The 20,385-nt window shown below is 57.7% G+C and overlaps 2 protein-coding genes across 2 annotated transcripts in view; both read right to left on the bottom strand.

Annotated features, from left to right (window-relative positions):
• Positions 1–851: 851 nt before the first annotated feature.
• On the bottom strand, positions 852–15,564 carry FLOT1 (flotillin 1). Its single transcript, XM_038126380.1, has 12 exons — positions 15,483–15,564; positions 14,895–14,970; positions 14,726–14,816; positions 13,260–13,403; positions 11,683–11,802; positions 11,055–11,150; positions 8,982–9,134; positions 8,402–8,583; positions 7,122–7,167; positions 3,327–3,464; positions 2,131–2,286; positions 852–1,174 (listed from the first exon to the last, which is right to left on the bottom strand). Exons 1-12 carry the CDS (start codon positions 15,523–15,525, stop codon positions 1,085–1,087), a joined length of 1,335 nt encoding a protein of 444 aa, XP_037982308.1. The 5' UTR covers positions 15,526–15,564; the 3' UTR covers positions 852–1,084.
• Positions 15,565–18,155: 2,591 nt separating this feature from the next.
• Positions 18,156–20,385, bottom strand: part of LOC119696608 (class I histocompatibility antigen, F10 alpha chain-like) — a 36,740-nt gene continuing 34,510 nt past the window's right edge. Inside the window, exon 8 of the mRNA XM_038126398.1 lies at positions 18,156–18,322. Coding sequence (XP_037982326.1) covers positions 18,309–18,322 — 14 coding nt within the window. The 3' untranslated portion in view covers positions 18,156–18,308. The remainder of the gene's footprint in view (positions 18,323–20,385) is intronic.

The following is a 20,385-nucleotide window of genomic DNA, read 5'->3' as shown; positions in this document are numbered from 1 at the left end:
TCACCTGGAGTTTCTCCGAGAGGTCCCTGTGTCACCTGTCCCCTCCTCTCCCCCCAGTGTCCGCAGGGTGTCGGTTTGTAGCTCCGGTGGTGGCAGCGTGGGAATGTCACTGGTTGGGGACATTCGGGTGGCACCAAGGGGTGGTGGCACTTTGGGAACGCCTTGGGGACAAGGGACAAGGTGGGCACTTGCTGGGAATGGGGACACTGGGGGGTGGCAGCACTTAAGGGACATGACAACGTTCAAGGGTGACACTTCAGGGACATGTAAGGTATAGTGGCACTTAAAGGACACTTTAAGGACAAGGTGACATTGGGAGGTGGTGGCGCCTTGGGGACACATTTGGGACATCATGAAAGGGAGGATGGTGGTACTTGGGTGACACTTTGAGGACATAGTGGCACTTGGGGGACACTGTGGGGGTGGTAGCACTTAAAGGACACAGGGACACTGCTGAGGTTGCACCTTGGGGACACTTTATTGACCTGGTGACACTGGGGTAGTGGCACTGTGGGGACATTGAGGGTAGTGGTACCATAGGGACACTTTATTGACATAGCACTGCAGTGGTGGCACTCTGGGGACACTGAGGACATGGGGGTGGTGGTGGCACCCTGGTGACACTTTGAAGACATGGTGACATTCAGGGATGGCACTTGTGGGACACTGCAGGGGGTGGTGGCACCTTGAGGACATTTCAGGGACATGATGGCATTTGGCCAGGGCACTTTTGGGACAAAGTGACACCAGGGGGTGGTGGCACTTCTGGGACACTTACTGACAAGGTGGCACCTTGGTGACAGTGACACTACAGGGACGCTTGGAGTACATGATGACATTTGGGGGACACTTTGGGGACACGCTGACACTGCAGTGGTGGCACTTTGGGGACATGCAAGGCGTGGTGGCACTCTGGGGACAAAGGGACTTGGGGGCTGGTGGCATCTTGGTGGCCTCAGGGGCCACCGGCGGCACTTGGGGGATGCAGTGGCATCAGAGGGTGGTGGCACTTGGGTGGCACTTCGGGGACACAGCGGGGTCCCGGCGGCTCTGGGGGGTGGTGGCACTTGGGGACACTTTGGTGTCACTGGGGGTTGGCACTCAGGGTCACTCTGGGGGCATTTGGAGACGTTTCGGTGGCTCCGGTGCCACCCTCGGGCTCCGTCGGGGACACCTGAGGGGACAAGGGGGGGACCTGGGGGTGTCACCTCCCTCCAGGGGCCCCCAAATCCCCCAAATTCACCCCAAATCTCACCTGAGACCCCCAAACCCCCCCCAAATTCACCCCAAAATCGAAATGGGACCCCCAAACCTCACCTGGGACCCCCAAAATTCCACCTGGGACCTCAAAATCCTCTCAGGATTCCCCAAATTCACCTGGGACCTCCAAAATCCCTCAGGAACCCCCCAAAATCCCCCTGGGCTTCCCCAGATCCCCCAAATTCACCCACAAAGACACCGGGGAACCCCAAAATTCACCCCAAATCTCATGTGGGACCCCCCCAAACTCCAGCTCGGATCCCTGAACCCATCCAGGATCCCCCAAAATTCCCCAATATCACCCCAAAATCCATCTGGGACCCCCAAAATCCACTCAGGGACCCCCTAAATCCCCCAAATTGACTAAAATACATCTGGGATGGTCCAAACTCTACCTGGGATCCCCAAAATCCCCCAAATTCACCCCAAATTCCATCTGGGACTCCCCAAATTTCATCCAGGATTCCCCAGACTCACCTGGGACTCTCCAAACCCATCCAGGACCCCCCAAATTCCCCCTTGAACCTCACCTGGGACCCCCAAAATCCCCCAAATTCAACCCAAAAATCCTCCCAGGATTCCCCAGACTCACCTGGGATCCCCCTAAACCCCATCCAGGACCACCCAAATTCACCCCAAAATTCACCTGGGATGCTCCAAACTCCACCTGGGACCCCCAAATTCACCCCCAAACCCCCTGAATGCTCCGAGCTCACCTGGGAGCCCCAAAACCCCCCTGGGACCCCAAACCCCTCAAATCTGGGAGCCCAAATTCCCCCCAAATCCCTCCTAGGACCACCCAAAATACACCTGGGACCCTCCCAAATCCCCCCTTGGACCCCCCAAATCCCCCGAATCCCCCCGGCTCACCTGGGAGCCCCGGGCCAGCGCCCCCACGGCCCCCGGCAGCCGCGTGACCAAGTCCAGGATCTCCGAGGGGATTTTGGCCACCCCGACGGCCCCGGAGCCGCCCACGAGCGTCACCCGGCGCGTCCCCAGCAGCGGCTGCGCCACCGCCTCGGCCACCTGCCCCCAGAACGGATCCCAAATCAGCCCCAAAATCAGCCCCCAACTGGGGATCCCAAAATCAGAGATCCCAAAATCAGCCCCGAAACAGGCCCAGCCCCAAATCAGGGATCCCAAAATCAGGAATCCCAAAATCAGCCCTGAAATTGGCCCCAAATCAGGGATCCCAAAATCAGGAATCCCCATATCAGCCCCAAATCAGGGATCCCAAAATCAGGAATCCCAAAATCAACCCCAAATCAGGGATCCCTGAAATCAGCAACACTCCGGAATCCCCAAGTGTCCCCAAAACATCCCCAAACTGTCCCCAGTGTCACCAAAGTGTCCTTAAAACATCCCCAAGTGTCCCCAAAGTGTCCCCAAAACACCCTCGAAGTGTCCCCAGGTGTCTGCAAAATGTCCCCCAAATGTCCCCAGGCGTCCTCAAAGTGCCCCCAGTGTCCCCAAAGTGTCCCCAAAACATCCCCAAGTGTCCTCAAAGTATCCCCAAAGTGTCCCCAGGTGTCTGCAAAATGTCACCAAAGTGCCCCCAGGTGTCCCCCAAAGTGTCCCCAAGTATCCCCAAAACATCTCCAGAGTGTCCCCAAAACACCCCCAAAGTGTCCCCCAAAGTGTCCCCAAGTATCCCCAAAACATCTCCAGAGTGTCCCCGAAACACCCCCAAAGTGTCCCCAGGTGTTTGCAAAATGTCCCCAAGAGTCCTCAAAATGTCCCAAAAACATTCCCCATGTGTCCCCAAAACATCATGAAGATGTCCCCAAAGTGTCCTCCAAGTGTCCAAAACATGTCCCCAAAGTGTCCCCAAAATGTCTCCAAGTGGCCCCAAAATATGCCCAGGTGTCTCCAAGTGTCCCCAAAGTGTCCCCGCAAAACGTCCCCAAGTGTCCATGAAGTGTCCCCAAAACATCCCAAAAACAACCCCCAAGTGTCCCAAAAAAGACCCCAAAACATCCCCTGAGTGTCTTCAGGTGTCCCCAGAACATTCCCAGCTGTCCCCAAAGTGTCCCCAGGTGTCCCCAAAGAGTCCCCGGGGTCCCCACCTGGGGCAGCCTCTGCAGCACCAGATCCACCACGGCCGCGTCCTGGAACTGCCCGAAGGCCTCGGCCTTGGCCGCAGCCGCCGCGGCCTCGGCGCGGGCACGAGAGGCCACGGCCGCGGCACGGGCAGCGCCCGTCACCTGCGGGGACACCAAAACGGGACTGAGGACACCAAAATGGGACTGGGGACATGGGAAATGGGACTGGGGACACCAAAATAGTACTGGGGACATGGGACATGGGACTGGGGACACCAAAATGGGACTGGGAACCAGGCATGGGCACGAGAGGCCACGGCCGCGGCACGGGCAGCGCCCATCACCTGCGGGGACACCAAAACAGGACTGGGGACACCAAAATGGGACTGGGAACCCGGGAATGGGCACAAGAGGCCATGGCTGTGGCACAGGCAGCGCCCGTCACCTGCGGGGACACCAAAACGGGACTGGGGACACCAAAATGGGACTGGGGACACCAAAATAGTACTGGGGACATGGGAAATGGGATTGGGAACCAGGCATGGGCACGAGAGGCCACGGCACAGGCAGCGCCCGTCACCTGCAGGGACACCAGAATGGACTGGGGACACCAATGGGGTTGGGGACACCAAAATGGGACTGGGGACATGGGGAATGGGACTGAGGACACTGGAAATGGGATTGGGATTGGGATTCGGACTGGGCACGAGAGGCCACGGCTGCGGCACGGGCAGCGCCCGTCACCTGCGGGGACACCAAAACGGGACTGGGGACATGGGAAATGGGACTGGGAACCCGGGAATGGGCACAAGAGGCCATGGCTGTGGCACGGGCAACACCTGTCACCTACAGGGACACCAAAATGGGATTGGGGACATGGGAAATGGGATTGGGAACCAGGCATGGGCACGAGAGGCCACGGCCGCGGCACAGGCAGCGCCTGTCACCTGCGGGGACACCAAAATGGGACTGGGGACATAGGGAATGGGACTGAGGACACTGGAAATGGGATTGGGATTCGGACTGGGCACGAGAGGCCACGGCCGCGGCACAGGCAGCGCCCGTCACCTGCGGGGACACCAGAATGGGACTGGGGACGTGGGAAATGGGACTGGGGACATGGGAAATGGGATTGGGATTGGGATTCGGACTGGGCACGAGAGGCCACGGCCGCGGCACGGGCAGCGCCTGTCACCTGCAGGGACACCAATGGGGTTGGGGACATTGAAAATGGGACTGGGGACATCAAAATGGGAGTGGGGACATGGGAAATGGGATTGGGGACATGGAAAATGGGAGTGGGAACCCAAAAGAGGATTGGGAACCCGAGAATGGGCATGAGAGGCCACGGCTGCGGCACGGGCAGCGCCCGTCACCTGCAGGGACACCAAAATGAGACTGGGGACACCAATGGGGTTGGGGACACCAAAATGGGAGTGGGGACATGGGAAATGGGACTGAGGACACTGGAAATGGGATTGGGATTCGGACTGGGCACAAGAGGCCACGGCTGTGGCACGGGCAACACCCGTCACCTGCGGGGACACCAATGGGGTTGGGGACATGGGAAATGGGATTGGGGACATGGAAAATGGGAGTGGGGACATGGGAAATGGGACTGGGGACATGGAAAATGGGAGTGGGAACCCAAAAGAGGATTGGGAACCAGGCATGGGCATGAGAGGCCACGGCCGCAGCACGGGCAGCGCCCGTCACCTGCGGGGACACCAGAATGGGACTGGGGACACCAAAATGGGACTGGGGACACCAAAATGGGACTGGGGACATGGGAAATGGGACTGGGAACCAGGCATGGGCACGAGAGGCCATGGCCGCGGCACGAGCAGCACCTGTCACCTGCAGGGACACCAATGGGGTTAGGGACACCAAAATGGGAGTGGGGACATGGGGAATGGGATTGAGGACACTGGAAATGGGATTGGGATTCGGACTGGGCACAAGCAGCCATGGCTGTGGCACGGGCAACACCCATCACCTGCGGGGACACCAATGGGGTTGGGGACATTGAAAATGGGACTGGGGACATCAAAATGGGAGTGGGGACATGGGAAATGGGATTGGGGACATGGAAAATGGGAGTGGCAACCCAAAAGAGGATTGGGAACCCGGGAATGGGCATGAGAGGCCACGGCTGCGGCATGGGCAGAGCCCGTCACCTGCAGGGACACCAAAATGAGACTGGGGACACCAATGGGGTGGGGGACATTGAAAATGGGACTGGGAACACCAAAATGAGACTGGGGACATGGGAAATGGGATTGGGAACCCGGGAATGGGCACAAGAGGCCACAGCCGCGGCACAGGCAACACCTGTCACCTGTGGGGACATGACAGGGGGTTGGGGACATGGGAGATGGGACTGGGGACACCAAAATGGGACTGGGGACACCAAAATGGGACTCGGGACATGGGAAATGGGACTGAGGACACTGGAAATGGGATTGGGATTGGGATTCGGACTGGGCACAAGAGGCCACGGCTGTGGCACGGGCAACACCCATCACCTGCGGGGACACCAATGGGGTTGGGGACATTGAAAATGGGACTGGGGACACCAAAATGGGAGTGGGGACATGGGAAATGGGACTGGGGACATGGAAAATGGGAGTGGCAACCCAAAAGAGGATTGGGAACCCGGGAATGGGCATGAGAGGCCACGGCTGCGGCATGGGCAGAGCCCGTCACCTGCAGGGACACCAAAATGAGACTGGGGACACCAATGGGGTTGGGGACATTGAAAATGGGACTGGGAACACCAAAATGAGACTGGGGACATGGGAAATGGGATTGGGAACCCGGGAATGGGCACAAGAGGCCACAGCCGCGGCACAGGCAACACCTGTCACCTGTGGGGACACGACAGGGGGTTGGGGACATGGGAGATGGGACTGGGGACACCGAAATGGGACTGGGGACATTGGAAATGGGAGTGGGAACCCAAAATGGGATTGGGGACACCAAAATGAGATTGGAGACATGGACATAGGATCGGGACCCAAAATGGGGACAGAACCCGCAAAAACGGGATCAGGAACCCAAAAACGGGGACAGAGCCCCAGGAATGGGATCAAGGACCTGAAATGGGATCAAGGGACATCACACGGGATGGGGGACCCAAAATGGGATCGGGGACACCGACGTGGGATCGGGGACCTGGAATGGGATAGGGGGCCCAAAACGGGATCAAGGACACGAAATGGGATTGGGGACCCTAAATGGGACAGGAACCCAACAGGAAATCAGGGACCCAAAACGGGATAGGGACCCAGGAACAGGATCGGGAACTCAGGAATGGGATCGGGGCCCAAAAGGGGATCGGGGACACCGACAGGGGATCAGGGACCCAGAACGGGACTGGAGACCTGAAACAGGATCGGGGATCCAGGAACAGGACTGGGGACACTGGAAATGGGATCAGGGATACCGACACGGGATCGGGGACATTGGATACGGGACTGGGAACCCAAAATCGGGATCAGGGACCTGAAACGGCATCAGGGACATCGGAAATGGGATTGGGAACCCCAAAACAGGACAAGGGCTGTGGAAAGGTCGGGCAGGACCCCTGAAAACGGGATTGGGAACCCCAAAAATGGGACTGGGAGCCCCAAAAACGGGATAGGGACCCCCAGAAATTTTGTGAGAGCCAAAAATCCCACAGGGAACCAAAAATCCCAGATTGGGGGCCACAAAATCCAACTGGGACCCCCAAAATCCCCTCAGGATCCCCCAAATCTCACCTGGGACCCCCAAATCCCCTGGGACCCCCCCAAATTCCCCCGGGCTCCCTGGACTCACCTTCAGGGTCTCAGCCTCGGCCTCCGCCTGCAGCAGCACCTGCGTCCTGTAGGGGGCGCCAAGTCAGGGGGCGGGGCTGCTCTTAAAGGGGCAATGCCGCTCTTAAAGGGGCAATGCTGCACTATGAGTGGGAGTGTGGTTTATTAGAAGGGGCAATGGGATTTAAAAGGGCAATGACAGCACCCAGATAGGTCAATGTGTCTCTTAAAGGGGCCATGACTACAAAACAGACTGGTGGGGCCTACCAAGATATGATGGTGGCTGACTGGGAGGAGGCGTGGCTTCTCTCTTAAGGAGTGTGGCTTCCCTTAAAAGGGCCACGTCTTTACCCAAGGTGGTGGGACACACCACAATGAGAGTATGGCTCACCTAAAGGGGTGGGGCTTATCCTTAAAGGGGCAATGGCTTCACACAAACTCGTGAGACCCACGACTGTGAGGGTGTGGCTTCTCCTTAAAGAGAACCAACTATCTGTAGACTGGCGGAACCCCCCAAAACTCCACCACAGCTGACTGGGAGAGGGCAGGGCTTCTTAAACGGGCAATGGCTTCACCTTGAGGGAGGGGCCCACCAGGAACAGGACACACTGTAACAGGTAGGGCCTCTCTTAAAAAGGTAATGGCTCTACCCAAAGTGGTGGGACCCACCATGGTGTGGGTGTGGCTTTTCCTTAAAAGGGCAACCCTTCTCTTAATGAAGCCATGGTTCTACCCAAAATGGTGGTACCCTCCACAAACAGGATCACGGCTGAGAGAGGGCGTGGCTTTGTCTTAAGACTGCAGCACTTCTCTTAAAGGGGCAACAGCGTCACATTTACAGCTGGGACCCACCAGGGTTTCTCCTGATAGGGCTAACACCTCTCTTAAAAGGACAATGGCCCTATCAAAATGGCGAGACCCACCAAGGTGAGGGCGCAGCTTCTCCTTGAAGGAGCAATACTTCTCTTAAAAGGGCAACGGGTGAGACCCTCCCAACTGCCACTGGGCCTGACTGGGTGAGGGCGTGGTTCCTTCTTAAAGGGGCAATGGCTTCACCTGTACTGGTGGGGCCCACCAGCTGTGTGACTCCCTTTAAGGGGCAGAACTTCTCTTAAAGGGGCAAAGACACCACCCAAACTGGTGGGACCCACCACAGTGAAGGTGCTGCTTCTTAAAAGGGCAACACTTCTCTTAAAAGGGCAATGGATGGCACCCCCCCAAAAACACTGCCACACCCCAGTGGAGGAGGGTGTGGCTCGTCCCCAGAGGGGAGTGGCCATCCTTAAAGGGGCAGTGCCTCACCGCTGCGCCTCAGCCAGCCGCTCCAGCCGGTAGCGCTCAGCCTCGGCCGGTTTGCGCACGGTGGCCTCGAGCTCCTGGCGGCGCCGCCCGACCTCCTGCTCCTGCAGCTGCACCCGCTGTGCCCGCTCCACCAGCGCCACCTCCCCACGCTGCGCCGCGATGGCCTGCTGCGAGCGTGCCGCCTGCGGGGGACATGGGGACAGGACAGAAATCCATCAGGGAAGGGACACAGGGACAGGGGACACCAGGTAGGGGCCCAGTTATCTCTAGGGGGAGCTCAGGCAGCCTGGAGGTGTCCGTAGGTGACCCAACAGACCCAAATTTCGGAGGGAATCCCAGGATTTGGAGGTTCTAGGTGTTCTGGAGGGCTGCAGGTGTTCCAGGTGAGATCCCAGCTCCCATTCCAGCCCCCCCAGGTGTGTTTGTTACCTGTAACTGAAACACCAGCTAGGCCATGGCCCTGTGACAATTCCAAGTGTGTTACCTGTCCCAGGTGTTTTACCTGTCCTAGGTGTTTTACCTGTCCCAGGTGTGTTTGTTATCTGCCCCAGCTGCGTTACCTGTCCAGGTGTGACCTCACCTGCAGCTGGAATGCCAGCTCAGCCGTGGCCCTGCGGGCACTGACGGCTCCGTCACACTCAGCCTGGGCCACCTGGAAGTCGCGCTGGGCTCGCGCCGTGGCCTCCTCGCTCAGCAGCTGCGCCGACACCTGCTCCTGCCGCGCCCGCGCCTCCTGCGGGGACAGCGGCACTGGGACCGACTGGGAGGGACTGGGAGTGAACTGGGAGGGACTGGGAGGGAGTGGAAGGGGCTGGGATGGACTGGGAGGGACTGGGAGAGCACAGGAATGGGACTGGGAAAGACTGGGGAATGGGCTTCTGGGAGCACTGGACGCTGTTGCAGAGTGCTTTCTTTAGTTTTATTAGTATGCTTACTGTTTGATTTGTAATTCTGTAATTCCCTTATGCTGTCCTTTCCCTACCCTTAGAGTGGCACAGGTTGCCCACTTTGTATCTTACATTTCTAAAACCAGACTTGCTCCCTCATTGTTATTTAGTTTAGTGAAGCGCTGTTTTTTTGTTTTTTACCTAGCTACTCCCTGCCAAGTTTTAAACCCCCTCCCCTTCCCAGTTGTTAACCCCTCCTATCCATACCCTTTCCCCAGAACTTTCTTTACTCTTCCTTCCATCAAATGTCAATCTCTCACTGAACCTGCCTTCCCCCTAGAAACTTCCCTGTCAGTTTCGTATTCTTCCAAGCCCCATTAGTTCACTGAAGCTGTTCTCCTCCCTTGTAATCCTTTATTGGTTTACACCTCGTATTCCCCACCTTGTGTTCCACCCCCAGTTCTCCTGATTAGTTAAAGATTGTGTTCTCCCTGAGACCTCCCCCTGTTTATAAGCTCTTGTCTGCCCCCAGTTCGGGGTCCTGGCACCCTGGAAACTCGGGGAGTTTTGCCATCGAATAAAGGTACCCCAGTTCCACCCCAGGACCCGTGCTGCTGTTCCTGCACTGCGCTTCCACCTGTAGCTGGGACTCTGCAGATCCCAGGAGGGGTATCTGTGGCGCCCCTGCCCCCGTCACCATCTAGCCGGGACAAACTACAGGGTGCACTGCAGGTGTTGGGGCACTTTGGGGAATGGGGGTACTGGGAGAGACTGGGAGGAACTGGAATGGGACTAGAAAGGCACTGGGAGCACTGGGAGGGATTGGGGTACTGAGGGTACTGGGAGCAGCTGGACGAGTGTAGCAGGCGCAGGCCCTGCGAACCTGCCTTGGCGTTCAGAGACAGAATGCTGAGTCAGGATGACTGGACAATAGGAGCCCCTCTCTCCCGCTCTCGGACCCTGGCTTATCTCTCTGTAAGGCTATCGGTCACTTTCCTTTAACCCTTACCATTGGACAATTCTCAATCCTCCCTTGCCCTATATAAACCCCTGTTTCTGCCCGACTCAGTGGAGCTGCTGTCCCTGAGACCCTTCGAGACACTCCGTGGAAGAGCTACGAAGAAGACCAATAAAGACATCGTCTTGGAAGCTCACACAGCGCTCTCCTCTCTTTCCTGGTCTTCCGAATGCCTGCTGCGTGCCCCAGCCGAGCCTAGCAAGCCCTCGAGCTGAAATCACTCATGAGCTGAGAATCACTAAAGCTGAATATCACTAAGGGCTTGCTAAGGCGTAGGCTGGAGGCACTGCCAGAGCTTGGGCTGACCAGCCCCCCTCAGAGCTGTGCTATCCGGCTTTGATGCAGCTCCTAGGTACACCCCGTAGACCAGCCAGCGGCATTAGATGAGAACTGGGAGGTGCTGGGGTGGGGTTAGTGGGGTACTGGGAGAGTACTGGGAGCACTGGGGGTACTGGGGCAGTTTGGGGAATGGGGTACTGGGGGCACTGGGAGGGACTGGGATGAGACATGAAGGGCACTGGAAGGGCACTGGGGGCACTGGGGAAGGGGGGTACTGAGGTTGTCAGGGGTACTGGGGGCACTGGGATGAACTGGGGGCCACAGGGAGAGCACTGGGAGTACTGGGAATGCTGGGGTGTGACTGCTAGGAAGGTGACCCAGCTGCCCCCATGTATCCTCAGGTGTTCCCAATGTCCCCAGTGTTCTCAGGTATCCCCAGGTGTCCCCAGGTATCCCCGGTGTCACTCACGCGGATCCCGGCGTCGCGTTTGGCCTCGGCCTCTCCCACGCGGGCGTCGCGCTGCACCTGCGCCGTGCGGCCCTTCCCGAGGGAGCGCAGGTAATCCTGCACGGGGACACGCCTGTCACACCTGGGTCACCTCCCTGTCACACCTGTGTCACCCCTGCACCTGCGCCGTGCGGCCCTTCCCGAGGGAGCGCAGGTAATCCTGCACGGGGACATGCCTGTCACACCTGTGTCACCTCCCTGTCACACCTGTCACACCTGGGTCACCTCCCTGTCACACCTGTGTCACCCCTGCACCTGCGCCGTGCGGCCCTTCCCGAGGGAGCGCAGGTAATCCTGCATGGGGACACGCCTGTCACACCTGTGTCACCTCCCTGACACACTTGTGTCACCTCCATCGCTTGAGTCAGATCTGTGTCACATCTGTGTCACCCCCCGTCACACTTGTGTCACCCCATCCCCTCCAGGCACATCCCAGGTGTGTCTTAGGCCGCCCCAAGTGTCCCAGCTGTGCCCAGGTGTGTCCCAGGTGTCCCCATCCTGTCCCTGGGCATCTCCAAGTGTGCCCCAGGCGTGTCCTGAGTGTCTCGCTTGTGTCCCCAGCTGTCCCCAGCCATGCCCAGGTCGCCACCTGCTCGTCGTGCACGTCCTTGAGGGTGTAGCTGACCACGGAGATGCCCATGTTCACCAGGTCGGACGAGGCCACGCGGAAAACCTGATCCGAGAACTTCTGCCGGTCCTTGTAGATCTCCTGGGTGGGGCCGGGGCGGGGCTTAGCAGGGTGGGGCTCAAATGGCGGCGGGGCTTAGCTGGGCGGGGCCTGAGAGCGGGGTTTAAGTTGGGCAGGGCTCAGTGGGGTGGGGGTAAAAGGGGCAAGGCTTAGTAGGGTGAGGCTCAAATTAAGCAGGGCTCAGCAGAACGGGACTGAAAGGGGCAGGGCTTACAGGGGTGGGGCTCAAGTAGGTGGGGCTTAGCAGGGTGGGGCTCAAATTGGGCAGGGCTTAGCAGGGTGTGGCTCAAAGAGAGTGGGGCTTTGTGGGGCAGGGGTGGGGCTTAGTGGGGCAGGGTTTAGCAGGGTGGGGCCCAAGGGGGTGGACTTTAAATTGGGTGGGGGGTACTGGGGTGGGGCTTTGTAGGGCAGGGACAAAAAAAGCTGGGCTTAGCAGAGAAAAGGCATGGGGGGTGATGGGCGTGGTTTACTCAGGGGGCGTGGCTTGAGGCAATGAGCAGTGCCAGGGGGTGAGGCTTTGTCCTGGGGGTGTGGTTTTGATCTCAGGGGCGTGGTTTGGTTCTGTGGGTGTGGCTTAAGCAGAGTGGGGTCAGGCTTAAGGTGGGGTGTGGCTTGAGGAAAAGTGGGCGTGGCTTTGGAAAGTGGGTGGAGCCAGGTGAGCATGGCTTTTTTGGGAGCATGGCTTGTACAGAGCTGTGGAGCCAGGTAGGCGTGGTTTGAGCCAGTGGGAGTGGCCAGAACTTAAGGGGTGTGGCTTGAAGCAAGGGGTGGAGCCAGGTGGGCATGGCATGACCCAGGGTGTAGTCAGGGGAGTGGCTGAGCTTAGTGGGTGTGGCTTGACCAAGAACAGGCGGGGCTAGAGCAAGGGTGTGGTGCTAAGTGGGTGTGGCTTGAGTAAGGGGTGGAGCCATGGCGGACATGGCCTAAAGTGAAGAGTGGGGTCAGGATTAAGGCAGGGGCGTGACTTGATGCAGGGGGCGTGGCTTGAGTCATGGGGTGGAGTCTGGTGGGTGTGGCTTTGAGATGGGTGGGGCTTATATGGGGCAGGGTCAATAAGGGAGGCGGGGCTTAGGGCACAGGTGGGGCAGTGATGGGCGTGGCTTTAGAGGGGTTGGGACAAGGAAGCAGGATCTTGTGCTGGTGGGTGGGGCTTTAGCAAAAGGGGGCCATCTTGTGGGTGTGGCTTCAGCAGTGGGTGTGGCCTCCTCCAGGGGTGGAGCTTATGGGCCAAATGGGGGAGAGGTTCTATTAAAGGGCCAAATCCCACTCCCAGGGAGGGGGAGGTGACCTGTCCCGGAGGAGGTGTGTCCATCCAGGTGGGCATGGCCACAGTGGAGGTGTGGGACCCGGGACCTGGGATTTCTTAAAGGGGCCACATCTCATCCCAAGTGGGGAGTGTTTGGTTGGATCCCAAGTGGTTGCGGCTGTCCTGGGAGGGGCGTGGCTTCCCCAAAAGGGCGTGGCTCCCCCAGCCCCACCTCCACGGTCATGTGGGCCATGATGGCGCGCTGGTGGCCCTCCAGCGTCTCCAGGGCGATCTGGCCAATCTCGCTCTCCGACTTGCCCAGGAACATCTGGCAGGCGGCCGCCAGCATCTCCTTGTTCTGGCCCTGGATCTTCACCTGCAGGGGGGCTGGGATCACCTGGGGATTCCCCACCCACCGCTGGTACCCTCCAAAATCACCACAGGCACTTAAAGGGGTAGGTGTGGCATTGCCCTTTTAAGAGGCTGGTTGCTTGACAGGGTGGGGACCGACAGGGCAGTGCCCTTTGAAGGGATCTCATCCATTTGAAGGGAGTTTGGGGGTCCCCACCATCCCCAGCCCCTTTTTTGGGGGGGTCTTACCCCTCTTAAAAGGGTCTCCACCAAGAAAAACCCCTTTTAAGGGAAGTCAAGACCCCCCAGTAGGATTTCGGGATCCCCACCACCCCAAGCCCCTTTAAGGATTGGACCGTGACCCCTTTAATAAGGGCTTAGGGAGGCTGCCCCCTCACAAGCCCTTTTTGTTTTTTAAGGTTTTTTTAAGGGTTTTAAAGGGTGTTTAAAAGGGTTTTAAAGGTTTTTAATGGATTTCTTAAGGGTTTTTCCCATCTTAATAGAGTTTTTGGGTCCCCACCACTCCAAGCCCCTTTTAAAGGTGGGTTCCTCCTCCCATCCCAGGGGTTTGGGGATCCCCAAAACTTCGAGCTCCTTTCAAGGGATTGCCGACCCCAAAATGCCCTTTGAAAGAGGATTTTTACCCCGTTCAATGTTCTTGGTGGGCGCCCCCACTCCAAACCCCCTTTAAAGGGCTCCTGCCCTCCCCCGCGGTGTTTTACCCTTCCCGCTACCATCGCCGCTTTAAGAACTCCTTCAGATGGACCCCACCACAAACTCACTTAAAAGGGCAACGACACTCTGGTGGTTCGGGCAGGGGAGCCCCGGGGGGAATTTGGGGGGTCCCGGGGGGATTTGGGGGTCAGGGAGTATTTTTGGGAGGTTCCAAGGTTATTTCGGGGGTTCAGAGTGGGGGTTTGGGGGTCCCGAGGGCATTTTGCCCCCGAGGGCATTTTGGGAGTAACTGCGTGGGATATTTGGGGGTTCTGGGGGGATTTGAGGGGTTCTAGGGGAATTTTGGGGGATCCAGAGGGGGATTTTGGGGGCTGCCAATGAGATTCTGGGGGTTCTGAATGGGGTTTTTGGCGTCCCAGTGGGGTGTTGGGGTCCAGGAAGGGTTGGGGGTTCCGAGGGGCATTTTGGGGATCCCGGTGGGGATTTTGGGGGGCCCTGAGTGTATTTTTGGCTTTTAAGATGGACGATTTTTGGGGGTCAGGAAGGGGATTTTTAGGGAATTTTCAGAGGTTCTGATGGGGGGTTTTTGGGGGTCCAGGAGAGGATTTTTGCGCCAATTTCTGGGGTGTTTTTGGGGTGTTTTGGGGTGGTTTTAGGTCATTCCAGGGGTACCTGTGCGATGCCGGTGACGGAGATGGGCACCCCGTGGCGGGTGTAAACCTTCTCACTGCGCACGGGCAGCGTCAGCGTGTTCAGGGAGATCCTGGGGGGGCCGGGGGGGTCACCCCAAATCTCTGGGGACCCCCCCTGAACCCCAAAAACCCCCCGGGCCTCTCCTCACCTCTGGATCTGCTGCAGGCACGGGATCACCAACACCCGGCCCCCGGCCACCATCACCGGGGGGCTGCGGCAGAAACCTGGGGGACACCGACAGCTGGGGGACCCCGAAACCCCGGGGGGACACGGGAACACCCCCAGGAATCCCCAGGAGAGGGTTGTGGGGTCCCAGGAGCGGTTCTGGGGGTGCTTGGGTGAGTCGGGGGAACGCCCGCTGGAGACTTGGGAGGGAAGTTGGGGGGAAAATTTGGGAGGGGTCCCCAGAAGTCCCAGAGGGGCGGAATGGATGGGGGGGACCCTCGGGGAGAAGTTTGGGGAGTCCCTGGAGGGGTTTGGGGCAGGTTGGGAGGGGTCCCAGGAGTCCCGGGGTGGGTTTGGGGGTCCGGGGGGTTCCCAGGAGTTTTTTGGAGGGGAAGTTTCTGGGCGTTCCCTGGAGGGTTTGGGCCGGAATTTTGGGGGCTCCCGGGAGTTTTTTGGAGGTCTCAGGAGGTTTATTGAGGATTCTGGATTTTCCCGGGATATTCTGTGGGGATTTTGGGGGTTCCCGGGAGTTTTGGGGGTCCCCAGGAGCCCCCGGGCCCCCCGAACTCACCTGAGACCACCATGGCCTCGTTGGGGCCGCAGGTGAAGAACATCGCGGTGGGGGAGAGCCGGGGATCGATGGGATCGATGGGATCGATCGGAGCCGATCGGGATCGATGGGGATCCACCGCCCCGATCCCGGCAGCCCCCGCGCTCGCCACTTCCGCATTAGCGAAGTGACGTCACCGAACACGCGGCTTCCCATTGGCTGTCACGCCAAGGGCGGGAAGGAAATGTCTGTTCTGCCTGGCAACCTAAGACGTCACTGACTGCCCGGCGCTCCATTGGCTGCGCCCCGCTCAGATTTCCGTATCATCCATGGGAAATGAACAATTTCAGTTCGGGATGAACCTGGAGGTGAGGGCAGTGACGGGCTCTGGGGAGCTCCAGACCACGGCCGGGTCGGGATCAGCTCATGGTCAGCTCGTGGCCATGGTCATGTCATGGTAAGAATCATCTCATGATCACACTCGTGTCATGGTCATCTCCTTATAACCATCGTCTCATGCTCATGGTCATCTCACAGTCAGGATCATGTTGTGGTCATGGTCATGTCATGATCAAGGTCATCTCACAGTCATCATTATGTCATGGTCACAGTCATTGGTCACCTCATGGCCATGGCTGTGTCATGGTCATCTCATGGTCACAGTCGTCTCATGCTCATGGTCATCTCACAGTCATAGTTGTGCCATCATCACAGTCATGGTCATTTCCTGATCACCATCATCTCATGCTCGTGGCCAAGTCACTGTAATGGTCATGTCATGGTCAGAAGCATCTCCTTATCACCATTACCTCATGGTCACGGTCACCCCGAGGCCACAATCATTTCATAGCCACGGTCATATTGTGGTCACTTCACAGTCATCTCCTAATCTCAATCATCTCATGCTCATGCTCATGGGTTGTGTCATGGTCGTTGCAGGGTCACCTCATGGTCAAGGTCATCTCATGGTCTTGGTCACCTCATGGCCATAATTGTGTCATGGTCACCTCACAGTCATCTCATGGCCACAATCGCATCATCACAGTCACGGTTGTGTCACAGTCATGGTTATTCCACGGTCACGGTCGTCTCATTGTAATGATCACCTCATGGTCACAATCATGTCATGGTTGTGGTCATCTCACGATTATCTCATGGTCTTGATCACCACACGGCCATGATGCGTTGTGGTCATCTCATGGTCATCTCTTGATCACAATCATCACAGGCTCACAGTCATGTCGTGCTCATCACATTGTTTGATTTGATGCCATTGTTACCTCATGGTCATCCCATGGTCCACTCATGGCCACAACCACATCATGGTCATTTTACAGCTGTGGTTGTGCCATGGCCATGGTTATCTCTTGGTCAACTCTCGAATCTTGTCGTGATCTTGATCAATTCATGGTTGAAGGTGTATTAATGTCACAGCCATGGTCATCTCATGGCCTTGATCACCACACGGCCATGGCTGCTCTGTGGTCATGTCTTGGTCACAATCATCTCATGCTCATGGTCACAGCTGTGTCATGCTCACATTCGTGGTTATCTCTCTGTAATGGTCATCTTATGATCATGGTTGTCATGGTCATGGTCATCTCATGGCCAGCTCAGGGCGATGGTCATTTCCTGATGACCATCATCTTAAGCTCATGCTTATCTCACTGTAATGGGCATCTCACAGTCACCTCCAGATCATGACCCCGCATGGCCATGGTGTGTTGTGATCATCTCATGGTCATCTCTTGGGCACAATCATCCCATGCTCATGCTCATCTCACAGTCACGGTTATCTCATGTCATGGTTATTATTGTAATGGTCATCCCATGGTCCTGGCTGTGTCATGGTCATGGTCATGGTCATTGTATGGTCACGGTCATTTTATGATCATCTCACGTTTGACTCATTTGCCACAATCCTGTCATGGTCATCTCTCGGCTGTGGTTGGGCCATGGTTGTGGTTATCGCATGATCACAGTCATCTCATGGCCATCTCATGGTCATGGTCGTTTCCTGATCACCATCATCTGATGCTCATGGTCATCTCACTGTAATGGCCATCTCATGATCATGTCATTGTCACCTCATGGCCACGATCGCGTCAGGGTCACCTCAAGGCCGTGGTTGTGCCATGGCCAACCCATGGTCATCTCTTGGTCCAAATCATCTCATGGTCAGGGTTGTGGTTGTGTCATGGTCACGGTCACAGTCATGGTCATCCCATGGCCACGGTCATCTCAGGGTTGTGTCACTCATGGTCACTCTCATCTCACGGCCATCTCGTGCTCGTGTCATGGACGTGGCCGTGGCCAGGGAACCTCTCTGAGATCCTGAGCCCTGATTTTGGGACACTCAAGGATAACTGGGGACAATGAAGCCGGGCCTGACCCCTGCCACCATCCCACTGCCCCTCCAGGAACCCAACGCAGCCAAACCATCCTGGGGACACCTCGGACATGGGACACAGAACAGGAAATGAATCCCAGGGGATGGAGCTGGGCATGGCTGGCAAGTCCCAATCCTGCTCCTGGTGTCCCCATCCCTGCTCTCAGTGTCCCCTTCCCTGTCCCAGTGACCCCATTCCCTTTCCTGGCTCCCAGAAGTGAACTGCCAGACACCAAGGGAGGAGGGAACCTGGATTTATTGCCCCAAGCAGGATAATTTCACACCAGAAGTGAAGCATGGTGAATATTTGTGCTTCTTGCCTTTAAAACATTGGAAAACAGGAAACTGATCCACTAGCAAGAGCTGTGGTGTGAGTGGGAGCAGCGGGATGAGCTCTGCTGGCAGCTCTCAGCTTTCCTGGGAAGAGGGAAGGGGCTGGATCCAGCTCTGTGGATTGCTCAGGCGGTGATTCCTGCCGGGATGAGAGAGGGTCATGGTGTCACCCTGTCCCTGTCCCCATTCCACAGGATGGACCTGGCTGGAGCCCATGGAGAGCAGGAGCTGCTCCAGAATCCCCCCCTGACCCCGCCCCAATCCTGCTAAAATCCTGCTCCATCCATGCATCCCACCTGATCCCACTCCATCCATTCTGCCCCAACCCTGCTCCATCCACCCCACCCCATTCTGCCCCATCCACCCCACCCCAATCCTTCTCTGGAATCCCAACCTGATCCTGCTCCATTCCATCCCACCTGATTCTTGTCTGGAATCCAGCCCTGATCCCACTCCATCCCTCACACACAATCCTGCTCCAGCCATCCCTCCTGATCCTGCTCCACAATCCAGCCCCGATCCCACTCCACAATTCCACCTGATCCCACTGTGGACCCTGCTCTGATCCGGAATCCCTCCTTGATCCCAGTCCATCCATCCTGCCCTGATCTCCCCCGGGAATCCCACCCCAATCCTGCTCCGTACTTGTGCTCAAGCCGTTGGTTCCCACGTCCTTTCCTGCAGAAAGAGAAGATCCATGAGATTCCAGCACAGATCACACACCAGGATTAACCCCAGGATCCGTTCTGGGATCCGCACGGGGGGGATCCAGAGCCGGATCAGCCACTGGAACTCACCGGCTGCCGGGTTGTATCCATTCCTGTCCCTCCTCCCTGTGGAAACAAAGGGGGATCAGCGCCGGTGGCACAGGATTCCCAGAATGGTGCTGGGTGGATCCGTGCACATTCCCGACCCCCATCCTGTGTCTTACCGGACTGGAGCTTCCAGACACCGAATCCGATGAGGGCAACGAGGATGAGGATGGCAGCGATGACGGACACAGCGACCACCACGGTGAGATTCCCGCCAGATGGCTCTGGGAAACGCGGGACAGTGAGGATCGGAATCCCCATTTGGGAATTCCAAATTCCCAATTCCCACATTCCCAGCCTCACCCCAAGCGAAGATCCCGGGCTCCAGCATTCCGGGATGCTCCACCCTGCACCGGTACTGCTCCCGCTCCTCCGGCAGCGCCTCGATCCTGGCCCAGGTGTGGAAGGTGCCGTCGCTGTTGGGAACGATCCCGCCCCACTGCGTCTCCTGATCCAAGGTATCCCCCCCCTTCATCCAGCTGACTGTGATGGTGCTGGGGTAGAATCCGTACGCGTGGCAGGACAGGATCAGCGCCCCGTGTTCCTCTCTTCCAGACACGTGGACATCAGGGGGCTCTGCAATGGGATAATGCTGGAATTCGTGCATGGAGTTCCATGGGAATGGGAATAGGGTGAGCTCTACCCATGGAATTCCCTAGGAATGGGATTGGGGTGAACTCTATCCATGGAATTCTCACTGGAATGGGATGAGAGTGAGATCTGCCCATGGAATTCCCACTGGAATGGGATGGAGTTGAAATCCGCCTGTGAAATTCCGTGGGAATGGGACGGGGGTGAAATCTATCCATGGAATTCCCACAGGAATTACTGTGTTCCCGAGTCCTCCATTCCCAAATCCCAAACTCCCACAGGAATCCTGCTCCCACCTTTGCGCTCCAGCTCCTTCTGCCCATATCCGACGTATTTCCGGAGCCATTCCGGGCAGATGTTCTTCAGGTAATTCGTCCGCTCCTCAACCCATCCTTCCTGTTCCCAGTGTCTCCTGGTGATCTCGGCAGCGCTGTCGGCCGCCACCAATCTCCCGGATTCCAGGTCAAAGGAGATGAAATCCCGCCCGTCGTAGCCGTATCGGTAGGATCCACGGACGCTCCCGTCGGACAGGAGGTCACAGCCATAAACTCGCAAACATGTGTGGAGACCTGGGGGGATTGTACCCACAGAGCCCCATGGAATTGTGTCCCAGCCCCACAGAGCCCCATTCCAGCCCTATGGAGCCCCAGAGTCTGAGAGAGACCACAGAGCCTCATCCCCGCTCCTGGGAGCCCCATGGATCCACATCCCAACCCCATGGACCCCAACCCAACCCCACAGATCCCATCCCAGCCCCATGGATCCACATCCCAACCCACAGATCACAAGCTATCCCATC

Source organism: Motacilla alba, unplaced genomic scaffold (genome assembly GCF_015832195.1).
Source record: "Motacilla alba alba isolate MOTALB_02 unplaced genomic scaffold, Motacilla_alba_V1.0_pri HiC_scaffold_34, whole genome shotgun sequence".
NCBI classification, from domain to species: Eukaryota; Metazoa; Chordata; class Aves; order Passeriformes; family Motacillidae; genus Motacilla; species Motacilla alba.
This window is presented reverse-complemented; position numbering and strand designations above follow the sequence as displayed.